Source organism: Rhipicephalus microplus, chromosome X (genome assembly GCF_043290135.1).
Source record: "Rhipicephalus microplus isolate Deutch F79 chromosome X, USDA_Rmic, whole genome shotgun sequence".
Classification (NCBI taxonomy): domain Eukaryota; kingdom Metazoa; phylum Arthropoda; class Arachnida; order Ixodida; family Ixodidae; genus Rhipicephalus; species Rhipicephalus microplus.
The window spans coordinates 296,030,715-296,053,172 of record NC_134710.1 but is presented as its reverse complement, the minus strand read 5'-3'; the positions used below and the strand labels follow the sequence as shown (position 1 = coordinate 296,053,172).

Below are 22,458 nucleotides of genomic sequence, written 5' to 3'. Positions count from 1 at the left end.
CTCCTATTCTTTACGTGGTCGTACATAAGTGGTGATTACACGATGGATCATTTTCGCGTCATTTGTTGCATCGCGTAACAAGCTGGTGCTGTGTGCATGCCAAAGACTGTTTACGCCAATTATATATGGCTAACGACCATTTCGAAGGGGAGCAATGAGGTATAGTTTATCCTTATGATCACCCACATTTCGTTCTTTTAAAGAAAAATTTTGTTTACACTATTTGTATTGGCGTACTTATGGAGGTGCCTGGGGGCCCCTTAAGAAATGATAATGCAAATACAATGAGTGTAAACAATGTAGTACGCCCCTTACACCACAAATTATACATATTTAAATAAAAGGGTTGAGAAGTTCCTAATAAGTTGATCACGGTAATATAACAATAGCAATATTATTAATATTTGCATGTTCCAGAAACGGATTTCAGATTAATAGCAAACAAGGCGAATTGTAATACTCATAAGCCTGAATATATGCAAGAAAGCGTAATACTTATTATGAAAAAATATAACAGTCATCATTCGTTGAAAAATACTGGTTGATCCCCCCCATCATGGGAATCGGCATACAACACGTAATTAAAGACGTCTTTACAGGGGTAATAACTGATTACTGTACATTTATAAAAGAGGGTCTGCCGAATGTACGTTTTGGTGTTTGATAGCTATAGCCCCGTTCAACGTAGATGTATCCTCGTTGAAGCTTGGTACATCTCCATCCCGATGACTAATATTCATGATAAATTTATTAAACAAACTATTATGGTATCTGTAGATGTTAGCCGCCAAAGCACAATCAGAGAAAAAGACATGTGAGCAAGAAGAGCGTCGCATAACCTCTGTGTATGCATCTTGATGTGCGAGCGCGTCGATTAAGTTCTCTCTCTCTCCTCTCTCTCTCTGTATATATATATATATATATATATATATATATATATATATATATATATATATATATATATATATATATATATATATATATATATATATATATATATATATATATATATATATATATATATATATATATATATTTATATATATATATATATATATATATATATATATATATATATATATTGGGTGGTACGTCATGACACTTACGGCGTATGGCCCAGTCCCGTAGGCGCCTGATTCCAAGAATGACCTTGAGGAGCGCTGCCTGACAGTCCCCAGAGATCTCGGCTTCACTGCTGACTCTCACCAGCGCAGGGAACACGTTCTGCACCGCCTGTTCGGCCGTCGTGCGCAGGGCGTCCTCCATCAAAGACCATTCCCGGGATATGGACTCGGAGTCCTGCACACACACGTAAAACGATACTTATCAATTCAGAGAAAGAAATTCTGATGCTGTAGGAAAGTGTGTAGGCGGAGTACTCTATCTCCGAGGAATTAATTATACTTCGTCTCACTATGCCGCTGTTTCCAATATGCCCATCCGCTGAGAAGAGCCTGTGGCAAGTGGGGTTGTTGACAGAGAGACGTTCCGCTAAGTGCAGAGCGAAATCGTTCGGCTCTGCAGAACTGCCCCGAAAACTAGTTTAGCCACTTTATTGTGGCATTTGGGCTCATTTAGACGATAGACGTTCCTCATGCTGCGCATAGTACCACCCCTCCCCTCTTTCAAAAAAAACGCAGAGAAACGGCACTGACATAGTGTGGGCTAAAGGGCTCAACGCATATGATTCTTCGAGGTGACGGGTGCGAGTGGTCTGTATTTGTCGTGCCCCTACAGTGACCTCTCACTGTATTCTAAAATGTTCATTTTTTGCATTTTCATTCTCTGCGTGGTTATCTTATTCATTATGACATTCGAAATACTGAAGAGAAAGACGTTGTCAGCTACTTCACAAGTTCAAGTCTCTGCAATGTAGTGAAAATATGAAGTAGAAGGGGAGTAAATTCAGACAGCTTATCAGATGGTTACGACGATAAGAAGGGCAAAGATATGCGTGAATAAAACAATAAGAAAAAGTGAGAAAGCTATAGATTTCTCGCATATATTCATGCCAGGCTGACGAGTATGTAAGTTTTTTTTTTCTTTTCAGGCGCTTTTTTGGCAATTACGACATACGTAACATGTCTATCATCTGAGAATTAACACACGATCATGTGGGAACTAAGCACAGCCACGTAAATGGTATCGATGGTTGATGCATTCCCTGCAAAACGAGGTGCAACTGTAAAGGCATCATAGCGCTGATTACAATTCCTAGTTATAACAGTGAAAGGACAAATGTGCATGATAATTGCGGATATTTTCTCATCAACCGCACCACCTTTGGGACAAAGCTAAGCACGTCAAGACTCACTCAAGTGATCTAGCAAAGAGATACTTCGTCTCTTTCTTCTTCTTTCCTTTACTAAATTGGGAAGGTTGTGCTATCACGCTACCTCATGAGTGTGCTTTCATATACCTCAATAAAGTTGCAGTTGTAGCGTCTACGAATGACAGCACTCCTGATTCAGCGCCAAGCACGCTGTATTGGCGTAGGAAACGTCGCCGTTTTGATGCCAGTGATCCGAAATCTCGCGGTACTAAAAGTATACGTCAATCTGATTGTGGGAAAATATCGAACACACTATCATGTGTAAGACGAGAACAGTGTGTTTCAACACAGAACAATGTCGGCCCAGAAATACATTTTGTTGCTATGGCTACTTCCTGTATATGTGTATGTATAGTTTTGTGTTCGATGAAAGTAAACGCCTCTATCTCCCGCTGCTCGAAACGCTCAAGAACAAGCTCAAAAAAGTTACGATTTATTTATTTATCTATTTAGTTATTCAGATACCTACAGCGTCCAACTGGGCATTATTGTAGGGGGGAAACAAACAGGAAAAGATACAGGTAGTATATACAACATGAAAAGCAACAAACATTATGTAAGGATAAAGATAACATCAGCACTCTTCACATAAATAACATTATAAAAAGACTAAACATCACGTTACTAAGAGGTTGATACAGGTTGTACAACACGAAAAAGCAACAGAACATAATATTAAAGTAAACTTTTAAACATAAATTAACTTTATAGATACATAACCTCAGAAGAAAAAGAGAGTAGAAAACACAACTTGACAGATGCTGTAAATGGTGAGCTAAAGCTCAAAATATCCCACATATGTCATGTAAAACCTAGTTAAACAAACATTCTGTGAAGGCTTCATCAAAGGAAGTCGGCAACGACAGTACAACTTCATTCGGAAGACAATTCCAGTCATGGGCTGTCATCGGAAAAAAAGAATGTTTAGATAGGTTGATCCGACACCTATATTCCGTAACCTTCAGGGAATGGTCTACGTGGGCAGATCTATAGGTAGGATTAAGTACGTAGGTTTCTTTCCTTAAGCCTGTTGCACCTATAAAAAATTTGTGGAACAGTTTCAGGCGCATGTATTTCCGCCTGTCCTGCAAAGACGGCCATCCAAGATTGTCCCGTATGTCGGAAGAGCTTTTTCTGAAATCATAGTTCGATGACAGAAATCGTGCTGCACGCTTTTGGATGTGCTCTAATTCGTCAATACATGTCTTTGTACCGGGGTCCCAAGTGGAACATCCATATGTTAATATAGTGCCAATATTTGAAAAGTGAAGTAAAGTAAGAATTTTTGACGATAGCTGTCATCAAACAAACTGGCGCTCTATCGAGCAATCTCCCCGTGCACGCTCATCGGCATTCGGCAACCGAAGGTGAGCTGCTATATAGAACCAATGCTAACCCGTTTTTTTTTTCTATCTTATTTACAGCGAAACCATACAGAGTCAAATGAGACAGCAAGGACTTCTGGTAAGCTCAGATTCAGGGTCTTTTCTTTGTCTTTTTGTTGAATCTAAAGGCTCGCTTTAACATCGTTATGGGTTGGGGGAGAAGTAACAGAATCACCGAAAATAGAAATCGTGCAAGGAAGCACGCAGCAGATTGTTCTTGCCTCATGCTTCTCAGTATGTCGTCAGCCACGCGCGCTCCACCGTTCTCTAACATAAGCGTCAGCTGTCCTGCTCAGCCAAAGCCTAGGGTCAAGCTAATTTACCGTCCCATTACTCGGCATCGCATCGCGGAGCGGCCATCCATATAGAGATACCCGGAACGGACGTCTTTCCGCTTAGCTGCTTCAGCCGTTCTCCTCCGGGCAAACGCAATTCAATCTGCGCGCGCTCACAGAGGACATCGCGTGCATGCCGCACCACAACTCTAAACGAGAAACTGGCACACCGTCACTATACGTGACTCGAGCGTTCCGCGACAATCATCCAGGGCCCGTCGACTGCACCACCCACACCGACGGCGCCCAAGGTATGCGCCAGTTTTTTTCTCTTTTTTTTTTCTTTGTTTCTCGTTCCGCTCGACCGCTACCTTCGCAATCGATTCGGACCGGGCGTCAGGGCGAACTTACGGGTTCACGTGCGTGGTGCTTCCGTTCTGACACTTCCGGGTGGTCGTCATTTCCAGCAAGCAGGGTCGCTGTCGGAAGTGGACGGCCGGAAGCGTGAAACATAAAGCAACAACCCCCCACCTCCTTCTGGGACCAGATTCGGGCACATTAGTTGCTTTCTCGGTGATAGAAATTGCGCAACATGTCCACCTTGCTTCCACGTATATACGCGCTGCCGGCCACATCGAGTTTCTTAAAATTACCCAGAGGGAACTCTGGCACTGCGATCGTTCAGTGAGCATGGGAATGATGGGCAGTACACCGATTTGGCTAGTCTTTGTACTTGCGGACGGTGAATCACACTTGTGGCTTCGTTTATTGTTGTGTTTCGGTTTTGTTTCGAAAGAAAGAACCCTCTTGAACTTCGTGACCTGATTTGAAATAATAGGCATAAAAGAATAAGGTAGTGAACCGCAACCGCTGAACATTTGCTGTTTTTTTTTTCTTTCGTGAGAAAACAGCTCCAAGCCACACAAACACACATGGAGCCAGAAATACGAAGACTATACAAATCTGTGTACTACCCATCATTATCATGCTCATTGAAGCACCGTGCGTTGCAGCTCCTATAGACACTAGCACCAGAGTTCCCTCTAGCGTATATTTAGGAAACTCTACAGATGGCCGGCGAAATGTATAGCGTATAGATATATATGTGCGGCATTACTCTGCCAAAGACAGTGCGTGCGCTAAGAATTCTCAGCCGCTGCTTAATGTTGCAGTTTCGTGCGGAGTGCAGAAGCATGTACGGGAAAACAAACACGCTCGCCACGGCATGTTATGACGGCCGTAATAAAGCACGGGTTCATCGGCCCAGGCAGTTAAAGAAGTCACGCGATGAACAATGAGGAAGGAAGCAAGTAAGGAAGAGAGCAAGGCCAGTTGTGGGGACGCGTCGACTGCGGAAGCACATTAAGTCCACAAACCCAAGTTCCGGGGCGTCTGGCGCTGAGATTTCCGGTGCAAGCGCTTTCGGCAAGTTGCTTCGTGGGGTCCCGTGGCCGGCACCTTTGTATACGCTTGGCCGATATGTTTCCATTTCAAGCGCAGACTGGATGTGGACAGAGGGCAGACAGCCGAGAGGCGTGTGAGAAAAATCCTAATTTATCACTACTTTTTCATTGAAGCATCGGATTCCACATAATTTAAACTCAACGAAATGTGTGATTTTCCCCCTCAAACTGATGGAATGGCACGGTCAAGAAATCTGAGCCGAATTTGCGAAGCTATTTATTTGCAAATGCTCTTTAAGTATGCTGACGCATCCTATGACGATACGACCGAATGCATGGGATTTACTATCGTCTGAAGCGCATCACACTTTTTAGCTCTTCTCAATTGCCTATTTAGGCATGTTTAATTATCTCATTTTGAAGGAGCCACGCCGTGGTAGTCTAGTGACTAAGGTACTCGGCTGCTGACCCGCAGACCGCGGGATCGAATCGCGGCGGCGTCTCCGATGGAGGCAAAAATGTTGTAGGCCCCTGTGCTCAGATTTGGGTGCACGTTAAAAAAAAACCCCGTTGGTCGAAATTTCCGGAGTCCTCACCTACGGCATCTCTCATGATCATATGGTGGTTTTGGGATGTTAAACCCTACATACCAATCAACCAATCACCTTTAAAGCAGCGAACCAGGCCGAAAACATATAGTATGAGAAAGTCATAGATCTCTTTACAGAACGTGCCAATAAACATTTTCTAACAGATGAATGCTGACCTATTAGGTTTTAGCATTTTTGTTTTTTCGCTTACTACACACGCTCGAAAAATATGAAAAAATACCACGTGACACACCACATACACGGCGTATGGCCGTGTATGCGGTTCCGTGCAAATAAAACCACAGTATTTGGCCTGGTGTGCTGCCTCGGCAGCGCGGCAACGATGACCGCGGATGTCCGGTGAAGCTCGTTTTGCTAACGGTGACACAAGCGATAACAACTGCGTTTGCTTATCATTGTCAAGAAACGTCATATCATTCAGTATGTAGCACTACAATCGTGGTGCGCCTCAAGTCCCTTTAGGTGCGGAAGTGGGTATGTCACGCGGTACTGTTTTTAATCAGTATTTTGGGGGCACAGCTGTTGTAACCCAAAAGAGGAAAAAAAACTGATAACTGACAGATAAAAAGTTGAAAACTGTGTAATCGGACGTTTTACAAAACAATCTACATTTTCTCCATGCAACTCTGGGATGGCATTGTTGCTTCAAAAGTTGGTTAATTAATCTCGCTTAATTAGGAATTGAGCAGGAACAAAAAATAGTGTTGCGTGCTCCCGATGATGGAAAGCAACATGCATTTGGTCGCATCGTCATAGAGTGCGTCGGCATATTTTTCAACTCTGCTGATAAATATAGCCGGGGCACCTTATGTAATACGCTAATTTGGCTTCTACGCAGGGTCAGCAATAAGGAAAGCGTGAGAACACAAGGTGCAACTGACACTTCACGAAAAACACGCGATGAAGATCCTGGTGGAAAGCCATGGCTAGTATACAGGCAGGGTGTTTAATATTAAAATTACGGCAAGTTTGACAGTAAAACAATCGCGAGATTTCAATACTTATGTGTGCACATGGGGGGCATATTTTTCGAGACAAATTACGAAAGCCACTCACCACACATCAATGCCTTTCTAATTAAACTGCTTTCAATTGCTTTTCTGACATCCCTTTCCATTTTACACGTGGAGACAATAGTATATTTAAAGACAACTTCACTTTTATTACTACCCTGTCACAAAACTTTTCAGGCAAAGCGCATTCATTTATTTATTTATTTCATTATTTATTTCTTACTCCCAGCTTTCTTTACAAGCGATAAGCAGGATCTGGGTCAAATTATCTAAGGTGAGAATGCCAGCGAAGAAATACATGGATCAAAAAAACAAAAAGAACATTGCTTTAGAACAGGTAGTAGTAACGACAGAGGATTGACAAACATGAAAAACGTGACAAGACTAGAGCACTTGCTTACATACAGAGTGTTCAGCTCAGCAAGGAAAACTACCTGAACCACCCTTTTAAGCTGTTTTCGCGAACATTGTGTTTTCGCAAAATTACTGTTACTTCAACATTGAAAACACTATTTTTCGCGGAACGCAAGATTTTGCTACTTTGTCTAATATAAATAGGGTTAGGTGCACTGACATCGCACAATACACGCGCCTCTATAGCATTTCACCTCCCCTGAAATGGCCGAGATCACACCCGCGATCTTCACGTCAGCAGCCGAGCTTCATAATCACTGCTACACCGCAGCAGACACCGCTGAGAGCACTTTACTAAAATGTCCTACGCTGTGTAATTGTTCTTAAAAGTAAATTACCTGTAACCTTTACAATGAACATATCCTTGGCGGCGCTTGTGAATGGAAAAGACCGCTTGCGAAGGAAGAGCTTTGTTAATCGATTGGCTCCAGGGGACCAATGCACGAAACTTTCTTATCGTAACTTCGTTTTTGCATCGGTTCACTAGCTTCGCTACCGATATGTCCCGCATCGTGACTGGCTAAAATATTCTCTCACGAATTTTCTTAGCATGAAAAACGTTTTTGTGAATACGGGCCCCGGTTCGTAAAAGACGCCTCACAGGAACTGTTGTGTGGTGCACTGCCATTTCTGTGTTTTATTTTTTTGCTGAGAAAATTTACTACCTTTCTTTTTTTACTTTAAGGTCACGTAAAAAACGTTTAGGATGGTCATTTCAACATAATATTTGCTGGGGTTTAACGTTCCAAAACTCCAACATGATAATGAGAAACGCCTCTGTGGAGGGCTCGCCAAATTCCAATCATCTAAGGTTCTTGAAGGTGAACTCAAATTTCAATAATTTTTCTCCTCCATTGTAAACGCTGCCGCCATGACCAGGATTCGATCCAGGGACCTTCGGGTCAGCAGCCGAGCACCTAGACCACCGTGGCGGGTGGAATGTCATTTCGGTAGTCCTTTAAAGATGTTATACATTATTTTTTTGAGCAGTAGTAACAGGCGCCAAAATCCATGACAACCACCAACCCTGTCGAGTACTTCAGCATACATTGTAGCGTTCGCAACGACAGTGCACGGTTTTCGTGACAACACGGCCGTGTTCAATTACGTGCGTTCGTGCTCCCTCTCGCCTTCGAGCGTGATCCTGGTAATGCGACTCTTACTTTATTTTTTACTGCGACACTAAATATACAGAACATACAGACACTCTCAGCTGCATTTCGGCACTGGTGTAGGCGTCACTCACTGTACATATATATATATATATATATATATATATATATATATATATATATATATATATATATATAGAAAGATGCTAAAAAAAGAAAAAGCCTCTACCGCGCGGAATCGAACTTGGATCCTCTGCATCGTGAGTGCGAGGTGTTAACCACTGAGCCACCGTGGAGCACGTCCTACACCGTTCAAACGCAAGCTATTTATACGATGTTTTTGCACTATTGCTAGGTTGTAGTTACTGTCATTATATTTTTTTGTATTTCACCTTCACATACTGTAACTCACTTTTCTAGTATGTATTTTGCTTACATGTTCATGGGTTGAACTGCATTTTTTATTATATTCAATATTTGCTTATGTATGTGTAGATATATATGTATATATATTTTTCTAACATATTATCTGTACCGCCCTCTTACACAATGCCCCTCGAGGGCTCTCTAAGGTACTGTAAATCAATAAATTAATAAATACTTCCCGTTGCTGACAGGCATCTCGGGGGGAATTATAATGTTTTCGGAATTACCAGTAACATGGGACCGATAGCGCGCGGCGCCACATCGCGCGGCGGCGTGCGCTCTCATCCTCCACGCGTATTTTGCACCGCTAGGAGACGACGCTCTCTCGCGCGCCCTTATATCGTGATGCGGAGGGTCATGCGTCTTGGCTGGCCTCGGGCTTTACCTGGAACAATTCTGTTGTAGTCATTGGGTGCACAAAGGTCCCTGCAAATATTGCAGTCTCTGTTTGTGAAAAGTGCGCGATCTTCAGACACAGCAAAGTAACAACTGAGACGCTTATTCGCGTGCATGTATACCTGTGATTACGTTTCGTGCGTCAATTGTGTTTTTTGAACGCGGGGAACGTTTTGCTCTGCTTTCCATTCTGCGCGTGACCTTCGAATTTGTTGCAATCGCGTTCATTGATTCGCCTTTGTGGCAAATTTGTGACTTTTTTATTTTTGCGTGTTTGTATTCAAATTCGTTAAGCTCGTGCTTTTCATGTCCCTCCGATCCCACTGAGCGTTGTTTCAGTTCCTCATATGCCCGCTGACTCTCTCTTCAACAAGACGGTACAACAACACAAATGAATACAAAACGTTGCTGAATGTAGATAGCGAATGAATCATTTACGGCGAGGAGCCAAAGAAGGCAGATGGTAGTTCACAAAAGGACTGCGGTTTGTCTCTTCTTCTCTTGTATGCGCGCAGTCATGCGCTCTGTTGAAATATGTTCAGGTACTTCCCAAACCTGCAGTAGAATAAATGGAATTGTACAAATCATGTAAAGTGTACCTGTTGCAACAACAATGAGAGGTGCTATAATTTGTCATCATGACACAAAAATGTGGTTCCTGCAGTTCTCCGTTACGGGGCCCTTTGTTTCTGTGCTTTTTTTATTGAAGAAAGAAAACTGGAGTGGACGCGTACTTCCTAAACATTACATCTACAGGATTATCGAAATGAAGCGCTTAACAGCTTAGTGGCTCTGTGTTCAGAACAGTGGTTGGCTTATGTTAATTAGGAGTGGTGACGGCTCAAGAGCATCCTGGTATACAAGGTAAAAGAATTTTCGACTGACTCTTTTCTCATTTTTCGCCGTCTCGCGTTCTGTGTCGAACAAAAGGAAACTCGTTCCACACAGGTTTACGTCAACTCAACATCGTCCCTCTCCTCATGTTGCGCCACCATCGTTGGCCGTGAAAAAGTCCGCGACACGCGAAAACCTCACGCATGGTTCCAATTTTTTCCAGGACAAAGTGAAGAAAAAAACAAGTAGGTTTTTCTCAACGAACACGCTGTCATTTTAAAGTGCCAGCCTTGTCAGCTAAATGACTTTAAAGGGTGAATGATATCGTTGGAAGAACGCAACGCAAGGAACGTGGCAAACCCGTATATATACGCTCCCCCACGTCGCCTCTTGTTGTTGCACTCAAATTTAGTGCACGGACCACCGCATCTCTCTCGAGCGTCGTTTAGACGGCGCGGATGCGGCGCGAACTCCAGGCCACAGAGGCACGTGCGAGCAGCTGCGGCTGTCCGTCCTCACCGCGAGACGAGAACGGCACAAAACCCGAACGACTTGGGAAAACGGCGAGGATGGAGATAAAAGGAAAGGGAAACAAAAATAGTGACGTTCGTCTTTTTCCCGGCTCCACTGCGGCAGCGGCGGCAGTAGCAGAGGACCCAGTGACCTGCATCCCACAACCCGGCCGGCTCGTTAACAGTGCTCGCGGTCAACGCGCTTTCTGCTCCTGTTCGCTTTCGCGCTTGCCGACAGTGATGGGCACCGCGCTTCTGCTTCACCCGCTATGGCAAAATGTGTTAGCGAGCAGTGCAAAGGGGAGGTACGGGGGGGGGGGGAGGGTAGTTTGACAGAATACAGATAGGTGTAGCCCCAGTAAAGCGAGACAACTGAAAGAAGGAACGTACACGAGCGCTTTGCCTTAAATAAGGTTTACCGCAAGGCAGGCAGCCATTAGGTTTATAATATGTTCTTGTGAACGGTAGTATTTTTTGTTTTTGTTTTTATTTGGATTAGGATGTTGTAGGTTGAAGGCTGTCTGCGTTGGAATCAGTGTGGTAATGCTTTAGTAGCAAGGGTGCTTCGAGCTAGTCGGGTATGACACAGTAGGGGAGGACATGATTAGTATCGATGGTTCTAGTGACAAAGGCCACCAGTGACTCACGCGTCGGTGGGCGGAGTCACTAGCTTGGCGTATACAGCCATCATAGGGAGTGATGGTGACGGTTGTGGCCACACTAACAATATGCTCATGGCGATAAAACAAAATGAAAAAAGCACTCACGCTCTTAATTTGTTTCGAGAGTTTTGTGCTTTCGTGAGTGCGTGAGTGTGTGTTGTTGATTGATATGTGGGGTTTAACGTCCCAAAACCACCATATGATTGTGAGAGACGCCGTAGTGGAGGGCTCCGAAAATTTTGACCACCTGGAGTTCTTTAAAGTGCCCCCAAATCTGAACACACGGGCCTACAGCATTTCCGCCTCCATCGGAAGTGCAGCCGCGATTCGATCCCGCGACTTGCGGGTCAGCAGCTGAGTACTTTAGCCACTAGACCACCGCGGCGGGGCGTGTGTGTGTGTTGTTGTCGTCGAAATCGTCGTCGTCGTCGTCGTCGTCGTCGTCGTCGTCGTCGTCGTCGTCGTCGTCGTCGTTCTTGTTGTTGTTGTTGTTGTTGTTGTTGTTGTTGTTGTTGTTGTTGTTGTTGTTGTTGTTGTTGTTGTTGTTGTTGTTGTTGTTGTTGTTGTTGTTGTTGTTGTTGTTGAAGATTATGACGCGATGCACTAAACCCTTCCATATTCATTGATATTTTGTTAATTTGCAGCTTGTGCATGCCCGGTATATCAGCGCTTGCTGCAATAAATTAAACCTCAAGTGAACAGGAACAATAACGTATCCTTTGTTGCGAGATACGATGGCACAGATTCTCGTGTCATTGCTTCGCACCGCTGAGCAAGTGTATCGAGGAAGTACGCCACTGCATAGGTGCGATTGTGAGTTCATCACCTTTATACTTGCAGCAAGCCTAATAATAATAAACTCAGGTGACAACGTCATCGTTGCATGCCATGCTCGTAAATTCCTGATAAATAAAGCACGAAAACTGGCGTGGAACACGTGCGACGGAAAGAAAGACCGATTGTACAGTTTTGCAACATGCACAGCATAGAAATAATACGAAATGTGTCGGCCAGATGCGTTTCATCGCAGAAAGTAGGTATCAATAAAGGAGGTAGGTAACACGACGAGGAGAAATAAGGAAAATATTTTTACATTGTATTTACGAGCAGCGAGGCTGTTAGCTTCCAGAGATTGTCATCTAGCTTTCATACCTTCTAGGTCATAAAGAAGGTCCTGGAATCAAATTCGCAAAAACATTTCACACTACAACTCTAAATAATAGATATTTTCAGGCAAGCGGAATGCTCAGCCTATTATCAATATTAACACCAGTAGCCTAACGGCAAAGCGATCTCATGTAGAGAAAGCATTGAGAATTCGCCCCGTGTTCGTAACACAGAACAAAGCAGGGGCATTCTGCATGGCAGTTTCTCAATAGTCTTCTCTGGTCGAAACAATCGCGGGGCAGGCTGGTGGTACCGCGCCCCGTCGGAGTGATGGCAGTCTTCCTCGTCGCTAGCGTCGAGGAGGTGGCAATGACCATCATCTGTCATTCTGGAGGTGTTTTCCATACTTGCACTGGTATGCGTGCAGCTGCCATATCTGGAGCTCGAATCTCTCCGTTCGTATAACGGTAGGTTCAGTGAGTCCACTCAAGTTTGACTCCATAAACAAGCCGTGGTGTTGCACGTGCTTCCTCTTCTCGGAACGTGCGTTGCCCCGAGTGGTAATTGAAGTGTTGAGCTTTCCCACATATGACGGTCAATAGCTTGAATAGCGGACAGTTAGCACAGCTCTCTACTCTACAAGGTAAGGTAACACGCTTTGCGACAGCAACAAGACCCCTGTGATTCGACATGCGCAGCGAGTCGCCACCGTTCGTCAGGCTTGCAATAGGCCTTACCTGACTTGGCAATCGACGTAACAATCTTTCCCACAGATGATGTTCAGAAATTTCGAAAGTAAGCCAGCAGCTTTGTCGGCTTGCTGAATGGAACTTCAGGTTGATTAAAGTAGCAAGCAGTAAGCATTGCTTGCATGTTGTACATGAATTGCTTTTGTGCGGAACATGGTCAGACTTTTCTCGTCTACTATGTTTCAATCAGCTTTTTTTGTTGTTGTTGTTGTTGTTGAGCAGGTGGTCTGGGAAAACCTTCTGCATATTTAAACAACTAAGCACCAGGAAGCGAGATCGCAGACCCCACTGGTAGGAAGTTTAAGCCAGAGATGTCTGGCGTCTGGTTGACACACACCACACCGCGAACATCTTTTTTTAGTCTTATTGACGCCCCCCCCCCTCGCCTTCTGGCTCTGAGTGTATCCGTGCACGAGTGTTGATTTAGATATATTGTATATATTAGTGTCACCCAGAATAAAGGGCTCTCACGTTTAAATTCATGTATATACCCAATAAAGTGGCTGGGAGGATATCCGCCGTAGTAGGTCAGTGGTAGAGCATCAAATGCGTGATTCGAAGGTCGCAGGTTCGGTTGGTGCCCACGGCAAGTTATTTTTTCACCCACTTTTCTTTCCTCACATTTACATTACAATTAGATCTAATAACTTCCCTTATACTTTCCTTGGCATCATTTACTGTTCGATCTCGTATATATAAATATATATATATATATATATATATATATAAATATATATATATATATATATATATATATATATATATATATATATATATATATATATATATATATATATATATATATATATATATATATATATATATATATATATACGAGATACCTAAGGGCTTATTACCTAAGGGCGTATACCTAAGGGCTTATTTTTCCGTGTTTTGATACAATTGATACAATAATAATGAGATCTAACAGACAGTAATGCCAAGGAATGTATAGGGGAAGCTTTTAGAATCAATGGAATGTAAATAAGAAGAAAGAAAAGTGGGTGAAAAAATAACCAGCCGTGAGCAGGTTAAAGAACCTGCTCACGGCTGGTTATTTTTTCACCCACTTTATTTTTTCACCCACTATATATATATATATATATATATATATATATATATATATATATATATATATATATATATATATATATATATATATATATATATATATATATATATATATATATATATATATATATATATATATATATATATATATATATGCATGTGCTCCTTTTCGTACCAAGTCCCAAGTCCAAGTCGCAAGTATGCAAATGCTTCCTGAAATATTGAAATGAAGATGGCACCACTGACCCCCTGGATTTCAAAAGGCAAACGCTGACCCCACTTACAGAACGGAGCTCACTGCATTGTTGAACACCATCATCAAGAACTTTTGAAATATCAGTGTTTTCACAGATTTGTGCTCTCTTTCAGTGCACTCGATGATAGTGTTATATTTTTCATGCACTGCTCTTTATGTTTTCTTTTAAAATGTGTTAAACTTTCACTCAAGTGCTAAGAAGGAGCCGACGCCGTACTTGTGCGCTAACATCTTTTTTAATGTCATATTAATAAAAAAAAGCCGAGCAACTACCATTTTAGCAAGCGCTTCGCATATACCTATGTGCAACCGGCGAAAAAATGAAATGCAATAAAAATCCTAAAAAAAATCTCTTATGAAAAATGCAACTACTGTACTTTCAAGAAGCCCCGCCGTGCTCTTCTAGTGGCTAAGGTACTCGGCTACTGACCCACAGGTTGCGGGATTGAATCACGGCGGCGGCGGCTGCATTTTCGATGGAGGCGAAAATCTTGTAGGCCCGTGTGCTCAGATTTGGGTGCACGTTAAAGAACCCCACGCAGTCGAAATTTCCGGATCCCTCTACTACGGCGTCTCTCATAACCATATGGTGGTTTTGGGATGTTACACGTCACATATCAATCATGTACTTTCAAGAACAATAGACCTTCACGGTAAAAGTGGGAATGGTTGCTGTGGCCACAGCAGCTCAGCAGCTCGTTATTCATCCCGTGATGCAATGGTCGCCTACGTGAAATGACGTGAGGCCTTGAAGAATACGATCACCCGTTTACTACTTTGTTTGCAGTGTCTGGCTAATTGTAAAAAAGAAAAAAACTGTTTATTGAACAGCAGGCTGTTCAGCCAGCGTATATTCGCTTCAATTCTACCCTCCCCGTTAAAAGAGGAGGGCTTGATACGCCCATGTCTACATTACTACTGTAGCTTATGTCCTTTTACTGCAAAATTATATGCGTGGTAGTAAACATTGTCATTAGTACCTATCGTATCAAGGTTAGAAAAGGTTACTACTTGCAATACATGGCGGGTTAATGAACGTCCCTGCCTCTACTAACATTATACTGCTGACGCTTAAGGTGAAAGTCTGGACAAAATTTTAAGGAAACTATAATTTTCTTCGATGACTTGGAGTAATAGCATTAATTTCTTTATGCAACACGTATATTCAAGCCGTAAGATTAAGATTCTGGGTCCACAACATTGATTCTGCGTCTATATTAACTACTCATCTGTAAAGCATACGCTACCTCAAAATATGGATACCTATGGCCTAACAGTTCTTGAAAGAATATCTTGTAGAAGAGTCTGGATATTTTGCGTCTGCATGTATGTGTTCTCGTTTTTGGTTCGTTCATGCCTGTGTGCGTACATTGTTATCTGACGATGTCATTGAGATGTGTATTTGTCAGGATAAGTACGTGAAGTAATTATAATTATAAGTAGGGTAACAAGAAAAACTTTTACCGTTTCGCTCATTTTATTGGTCTTATGCTTGCGTGATTAAGTGCCCTAATGAGGTGGCGATGTTCGTGTTACTACGGTTGCGAAGTTGGCATTACTACTTCCTTGTAGGTGGAAACTGTAAGTAATAAATTTCATAGTAGTTATCGCAACACCTGCAAATTTCACATTTTGGACAATCTTAGAACAAGTGCATACTACCTAAAAGTTAGCAATTATCACTACTTTTTAAAGAAAGTACAACTACGGAAATGGGTGGGAAGAAACGCCCTTAAAAGGACAAGTGGACAGAACAATTAGATATACACATTCAATAAAATATGTACATAAATTCCATCTTGTTTACAGCAGAATAAGTGACGTAATTGAGCTATGTAAGCATGCTGAAACTTGACTGCTTATCAAGGTACACAATCGCAATATATATGAGTGGGTGATTCCAACTGCGGTTTAAAGAGCAACCTTGTCCTATGCGACAGGAAATGCGAAAGAGAAGATCAACTCTATATAAATGCAGTCGCTTTCACGGAATTACTGCACAGCTGCATATCCGTACGAAAAATCAAGGCCGCGACCTGACACATTGGCGATGTTCTGCCTACCTCATCAGGCGCCGCCATTCATCCGTCATCCGCCGCCATAACGGTTACAAGCGCATATACACCAGCGAAGCGGGACATCGTTTTCGCGCGACGAGATTTATATTGCGGCTACGATGGTCCACGAAGAATCGCTCCGCAGGTCTTTGGAGGGTAGCGTCTGCAAAGTGGCATGCCTCCGTTCAAACATGTCGGCCGCACGTGAAATAAAAAAAAAAGAGAAGAATAAGAACGCGATATGCCGTTAGGGCTCCAAGAAAAGACCCGCAACCTTGACGCGCTGGCTGCAGATGAGTAGTCCATTTGTTTACACACTCACACATCTCACGGCCATCGTGCGAGTCTTGAGCACTCACGCATGTTTGTCTGTGTGCCCCGGTGTGGTAGACCGAGACAAAGATTTCCGGGCGATCGCAGTGCGCCGTGTCCGTACATGGAGCTCTTGTCAGCCGGGCTGTCGAATCGATTGCCTCTTTTAGAACAAAAAGAGCGGTCAGAGTCCCCGAATAAAACCTTGAATCTATACGCACCCATTTCTTATAGAGCCTGCTTGCATTTCCATGCCTGTTTCGGGGAAGTCGACGAAAATGTAGCCAATCGAATGGCTTCGTAACTCGGTCTAGCTTCGTGCAATGCGTCCGTCACGCCATCTTGAAGGACGGCAATATGAGTGTGTGAGCGTGTGTTTAAATATATATACATAAATGTTCGACGCTAGCGCGAGAGATGTGCGTGGGGGACACGCGCGCTTCGCGGCCGCTGCACCGACACAGTATACATGCAATATGACTAAACACCTCTCGACTCGTGGAAAGTACCGGAACACGGCCCCGTAAAAAAAACTAAGTGTGAGGCCAGCCGACGTGCACCCGCGTATAAGTAACCCACGTATTTGAAAAAAAGGAGAAATATTGACGTAGTCTAAAAGAAAAAAAAAGACGGAACAAACAGTGAAACTTCCAAGCTGATGTGCTGAGTTAAAGAATTTAGGGTGAGAAAAGAGGTTTTGTCGATCGCTTGTCTTATATTGCCCATAGCTTTGCACAAACTAAAACTCCTCAGCGTAAACGCCGAAATCTGTCCGCTAATCTCTCTATAGATATGAAATATTATCGCGAAAAAACAACCGTATTCCCAAGCTAAGCTGGGGAAGGAAAAAAACTGCAGGCACACGAAGTGGCTGTGCTTTCGAATAGCATATTAACTACTTTTGCAGGCACGTTCTATATCATGCTGATAGCTGTTTAATGTGCAGCCCCGCCGTGGTGGTCTAGTGGCTAGGGTACTCGGCTACTGACTCGCAGTTCGCGAAATTGAATCCCGGCTGCGGCGGCTGCATTTTCGATGGAGGTGAATATGCTGTAGGCCCGTGTGCTCAGATTTGGGTGCACGTTAAAGAACCCCAGGTGGTCGAAATTTCAGCAGCCCTCCACTACGGCGTCTCTCATAATCATATGGTAGTTTTGGGACGTCATATTCCACATATTAGTCTATTTAATGTGCAAGACGGTGCACAAAGCCGTAGTTCACGTGCCCTTTAACGCGATCGGATGATTAGGTAGCCTTAAAAATTGTTGGAATCAGCGTTTCTAGTTACCGAATTCTTGTCTGCTTCTCATAAGTTAGGCTGCAGTATGTTCGACCGTGAATTATGATCATACAGTCGAGGTCTTCCATGTCCCCTACGATGCCAAACACATAAAGACAATATCCATAGCATCTCAGTGTCCGTATTGGTGGACATATCCGACATAATTACTACAGAAGACATTAGCTTCGGTCTGATGACACCAACCACATTGTGGATGTCAGGCTGCCCAAGGAATTCCGCAAGACCTCTCGTTGACTCAAAGCCCTTGTTACTTCCTTATTCCTCATTGCGATCGCTGTGAATAGGGTCGAGTGAAGCCAGTTTAGCGCGCTCCGTGCTCAGACAGTGTTATGGAACCATGGGGCATTCTCATTTTCATCATCTTTTTGTTTTTGTTGTTATACTTGTTACTGCTTCGAGACCTAAAGCGATAAACGTCCGTAGCATCACTTTGGTGAAAGCTATTTGTCATGGACTGGCTGGCCTTCACTTGCAGCATGGTCTCTATATATGCCTTAACCTACTAACCAACTCGTATTGACAAACTTATCAGATTATACGAATTGTTTCTGCGATCACGCACCCACCGACATTTTCTGTTCCTACCTGTTACGTTAGAAGGCTATATGATAGAACCAAAGTGAAGGACTGCGATGCGGTTTCGAAGTTGAAAAAGATATTGAAATCTCTATATAGACAGCGAGCAATATTTTTATCCTTGGAATGTCTCATTTCGTGCGTAAATGTTCCTAGGTTGCTGCAGGCGCCATAAAATGCACACCTTCTGGCGACCTTAAAAGTGATAAGTATGACGTAAACACAGCCTTAGTGGATTAATTGAGCAAGCTTTTATACGAACTGTGGTTTTCTCCTGTACGTGTAATGACGTCTCACAAATCGCGGATAAGTATACACCTGCAGTAACGCTTGGCGCACTTCTCAAACATTTCAAGTACATTATAGAACCGCATATTTGTTATGGGAAAGACGTCTCTCTTTTTGTTTTCCTTTTCTATGAAACCTGTCTTTTCTGTTTAATTTCGCCAGAATTTGCCGGGGTTGCACGAGAAAAGAAGCTTGACTGTATGCTCTATGTACCGGAATAAACAATCTGTGGACTCCGTCGGCCTTCCAATAAAGCGTCGTTGTTCTGCGAGCCCATCTGAAAGCGTCATTAGTGAAATAACTAGCTGAGACTGTAGTATAGCTATAACAGTACATCTGTTTTGCGTACAACGCTTCGCTTGCGCTTCAGTTTTTACACATGCTTCACTCAAATCAGCAAGGCACTTGTTTACTTAAAAGAACAAAGATTAGAGCCAGAGATCAACAGTCTTTTTTTAGTTTCCTTTAGTTCGAAGTGTTGGCACAGTCGGTTCCTCGACAGACGCGTATGGGTCCAGGCTGTGCGCCAACGGTGCAACAGGCTTCACGTCGCACGGAGCAGCGCTGTCTCATTTCGCTTTGCACATTTGCTTGAGGAAACATCGTTTTCCGCCCGCGATCTGTTCTACTTCTCAGGCGCGTCTCACGGCGCAATACTTCCGCCCCTTCAGTAATCGGTCAGCGCCGACCAGCAAAACTTCCGGTTGTCGACGTCTGGCCTCACCACGCGGCAAGGTTATAACGTCATATGAGCCCGCCGTACGCAAGATCCACCGCGTATATAAGAAACGCATATGGCGCACACACGCTCTGGAGGTGCGCAGTGCTAATTTCCGTCGTGCATGCGTGCCACGGAGCGACGAGCCGGAAGAGAACGCGCCCGGAAAGTTCCGCGGATGACTACCGCATTCAGCAGCAAGGCGCGTGTCGTCTCTGCGACCACCGCATTGCCGGGGGCTGTTCAGGTTTCCTCACAATAGCACAAATCTGAAACTCCAGTGGCGGAAACTGTGCGGGCGCTTTCTCTGCCAACCCCCTTGCTATCAGCCATCGCGAGTAAAGCCGAGCGAAGATCATTGAGAACAAACACGCGTATCGAAACGTGGCGACGATTTGTTGAAAAAAACCAGGCCGAGTGATTATCCGCTCACTTCCTACGTAGCTAACAAGCGTCAGAGATTCATCTGGGTATTGTTACCACCTCTAAGCATGCTATATAAGCCACTACCCTTCATTCGGTTGGTAATGTGCTTTGGCACGCTACAGCTATGGGGCTGTAATTTAAGTAGCACGCACACGCGCGAAATGAAACTGGAAACAAAGAGGTACACTGCACGTATCCCACTCAAGAAGATAACGATACCTTTTGTGTTGCTCCTTTTGCTTGCAAGCGAGGAACCTCTTTCTCTGTCTCTCTCTTATCATTGAATACAAGCTTCCGTCCAGAAATCAACCAAAAAAAACATTTCAAAAGTTTTTGGAGTTAAGGGGCTTCTACGCTAAATATGAGAAATCTAGCTGATAGGATCACAGAAAGAAAGATTTTCAGAGTAAACTCAGAAAGAACCCTGGATTGCGCGCAATACGGTGCAACATTCTGTCACCTGCTTGTCAGTTGGGTGAGTGACATGGTACATTCGATGCGGCAGAAAATCGAAGTCAGTCAGCTGGAGAATTCCCAAAACGCGTGGGTTTGTTTATTTGCTTCCTTACCAGCTGAGATCATTAGCACATCTATCCTTTTTTCTCGGAACGCAGGGTGCCTAGCGCGAGCACAGGATGTCAGCAATCCCTAGCTCGCATAAGATATCCTGCCGACAATAGAGGTACACTTCCACCGAGATAACAAAAAGACGAAAGTATACGAAATCTGTAGCGACTTCTTCAGCGCGTGAGGGTCGATGGTGGAAGAGTATTGGAGCAGAGTTCGACGTGTTCGTGAGAGGTGCCGCCTGCCCCCGTTCACGTGAACTTGCTCTCTCTTGTAACTACAGAAAGCATCAAATAGGACGCGGAAAGAAAAGACGAGGAAGATACAGTCACGAAAGCGTCCTAAGGAGTTGTTGGCCCCATGAGTCTACGTCTTGGCAACTTTACACGTGGGCACCTGCCGCTTCGCGCCCCGGAACATCCCGCAGCGTTCCCAATAAGAAATATTTTTTTTTTCAAGCAAGTGGGCTGAAAAATAGTGACGAATGAAGCAACGACGGATGCCGTCGCCTGCCATTCACAATCAAATGTTGGACGATAAAAGGAAAGCCGCTCCTTATAGTCGCTTCCTACTGGACACGATGGGTGTCAAGTGGAAGGACCTGGTGCAGCCTTTCTTTTACCGGCTTTCTCAGCGTAAGAGGTGCGCTAAACTTGGATTCTAAATGCTCTAAAACAGGCCGCCACTTTAATTCTCCAAAATAAGAAAAAAAACTCGACTGGCCTTTCCAGCGTTAATTTTTGCCCCACTTTAGCATGGGAAAAATATATAACGTTTGATAACCGGCAGACGGTGCACACTCGCGCTACACAAGACGGCATCGGCAATAGAGCGCCGTACTCACCATCTTCTGCGGGTCTGTCACAGGCGCGTCGTTAACGGATGCGCCGGATGCGGCAGGCGTCGAGGATGACTCGGCATCCTGCTTCGTCCCGCTCGCCGGTACCAGCACCAGCGGTGGGACGAGCAGAAGCAGCAGTAGCAGCGGCACAGCCGGCCGGAGCAGCGCCTCCGGAGACGTTCGCATAGTAGAACTGCTTGAGATTCGACTGGGCCTGCCGCCGAAATGGGGTCGGTCCCTTCCGTATATACGGCGCCGGCCGCGCGGCGCTTTCTCCAAAACGCGGCAGCAGTGCGCGGGTGAGGAGAGGGGAAAGGGCAGGTCAGCGCATCGCACGCTGTTTGCACGAGAGGAGGCCAAAAGGAAAGAGTGCCAAATGCGTACGTTTTCACGTAAAGGCGGAGAAAGTGAGGATGAGCGGCAGTCAGCGTGAAGGGCCCCGCTCGCTGCTTCGGATGGGTCCTCCATGGTTTGCATCTGTTAATGCTCCTGCGTACCTTTCCTTGCCTTGTATTGTGTTTGTTGAGTTTATCATTGTTTTATCAAATATTCCCTTAACGAGAAGAAATATTGAAAATACCGAAATATGACAGGGGCGAAGGGGGGGAGGGCCCACTGGAAAGTCAAGGGCAAGCCACACAAGGTGGGGGGATAAAAAGTTTCAAGGCCATTCTGCCATTTCATTGTGGCCCGGAAACTTTTGACCAGCCCTGTACCTCAAAGACCCAAAGAGCCCTGTTTCTATTTTTCCTTTTACCTTCTGGGAGAAATGGGAAAGGAAGCTGTTCTTCTCCCATTCTTTGCTGTTACCT

The 22,458-nt window shown here is 44.1% G+C and overlaps 1 protein-coding gene across 1 annotated transcript in view; it reads right to left on the bottom strand.

Moving 5' to 3' along the window:
* The window catches only part of LOC142776193 (nose resistant to fluoxetine protein 6-like), a 101,829-nt gene extending 79,955 nt beyond the window's left edge, over positions 1-21,874 (bottom strand). Inside the window, exons 1-2 of the mRNA XM_075879406.1 lie at positions 21,650-21,874; positions 1,107-1,299 (exon numbers count right to left, since the gene is read on the bottom strand). Of these exons, the coding sequence (XP_075735521.1) occupies positions 1,107-1,299; positions 21,650-21,832 (376 nt within the window). The 5' untranslated portion in view covers positions 21,833-21,874. The remainder of the gene's footprint in view (positions 1-1,106; positions 1,300-21,649) is intronic.
* Between the last annotated feature and the right edge of the window lie 584 nt (positions 21,875-22,458).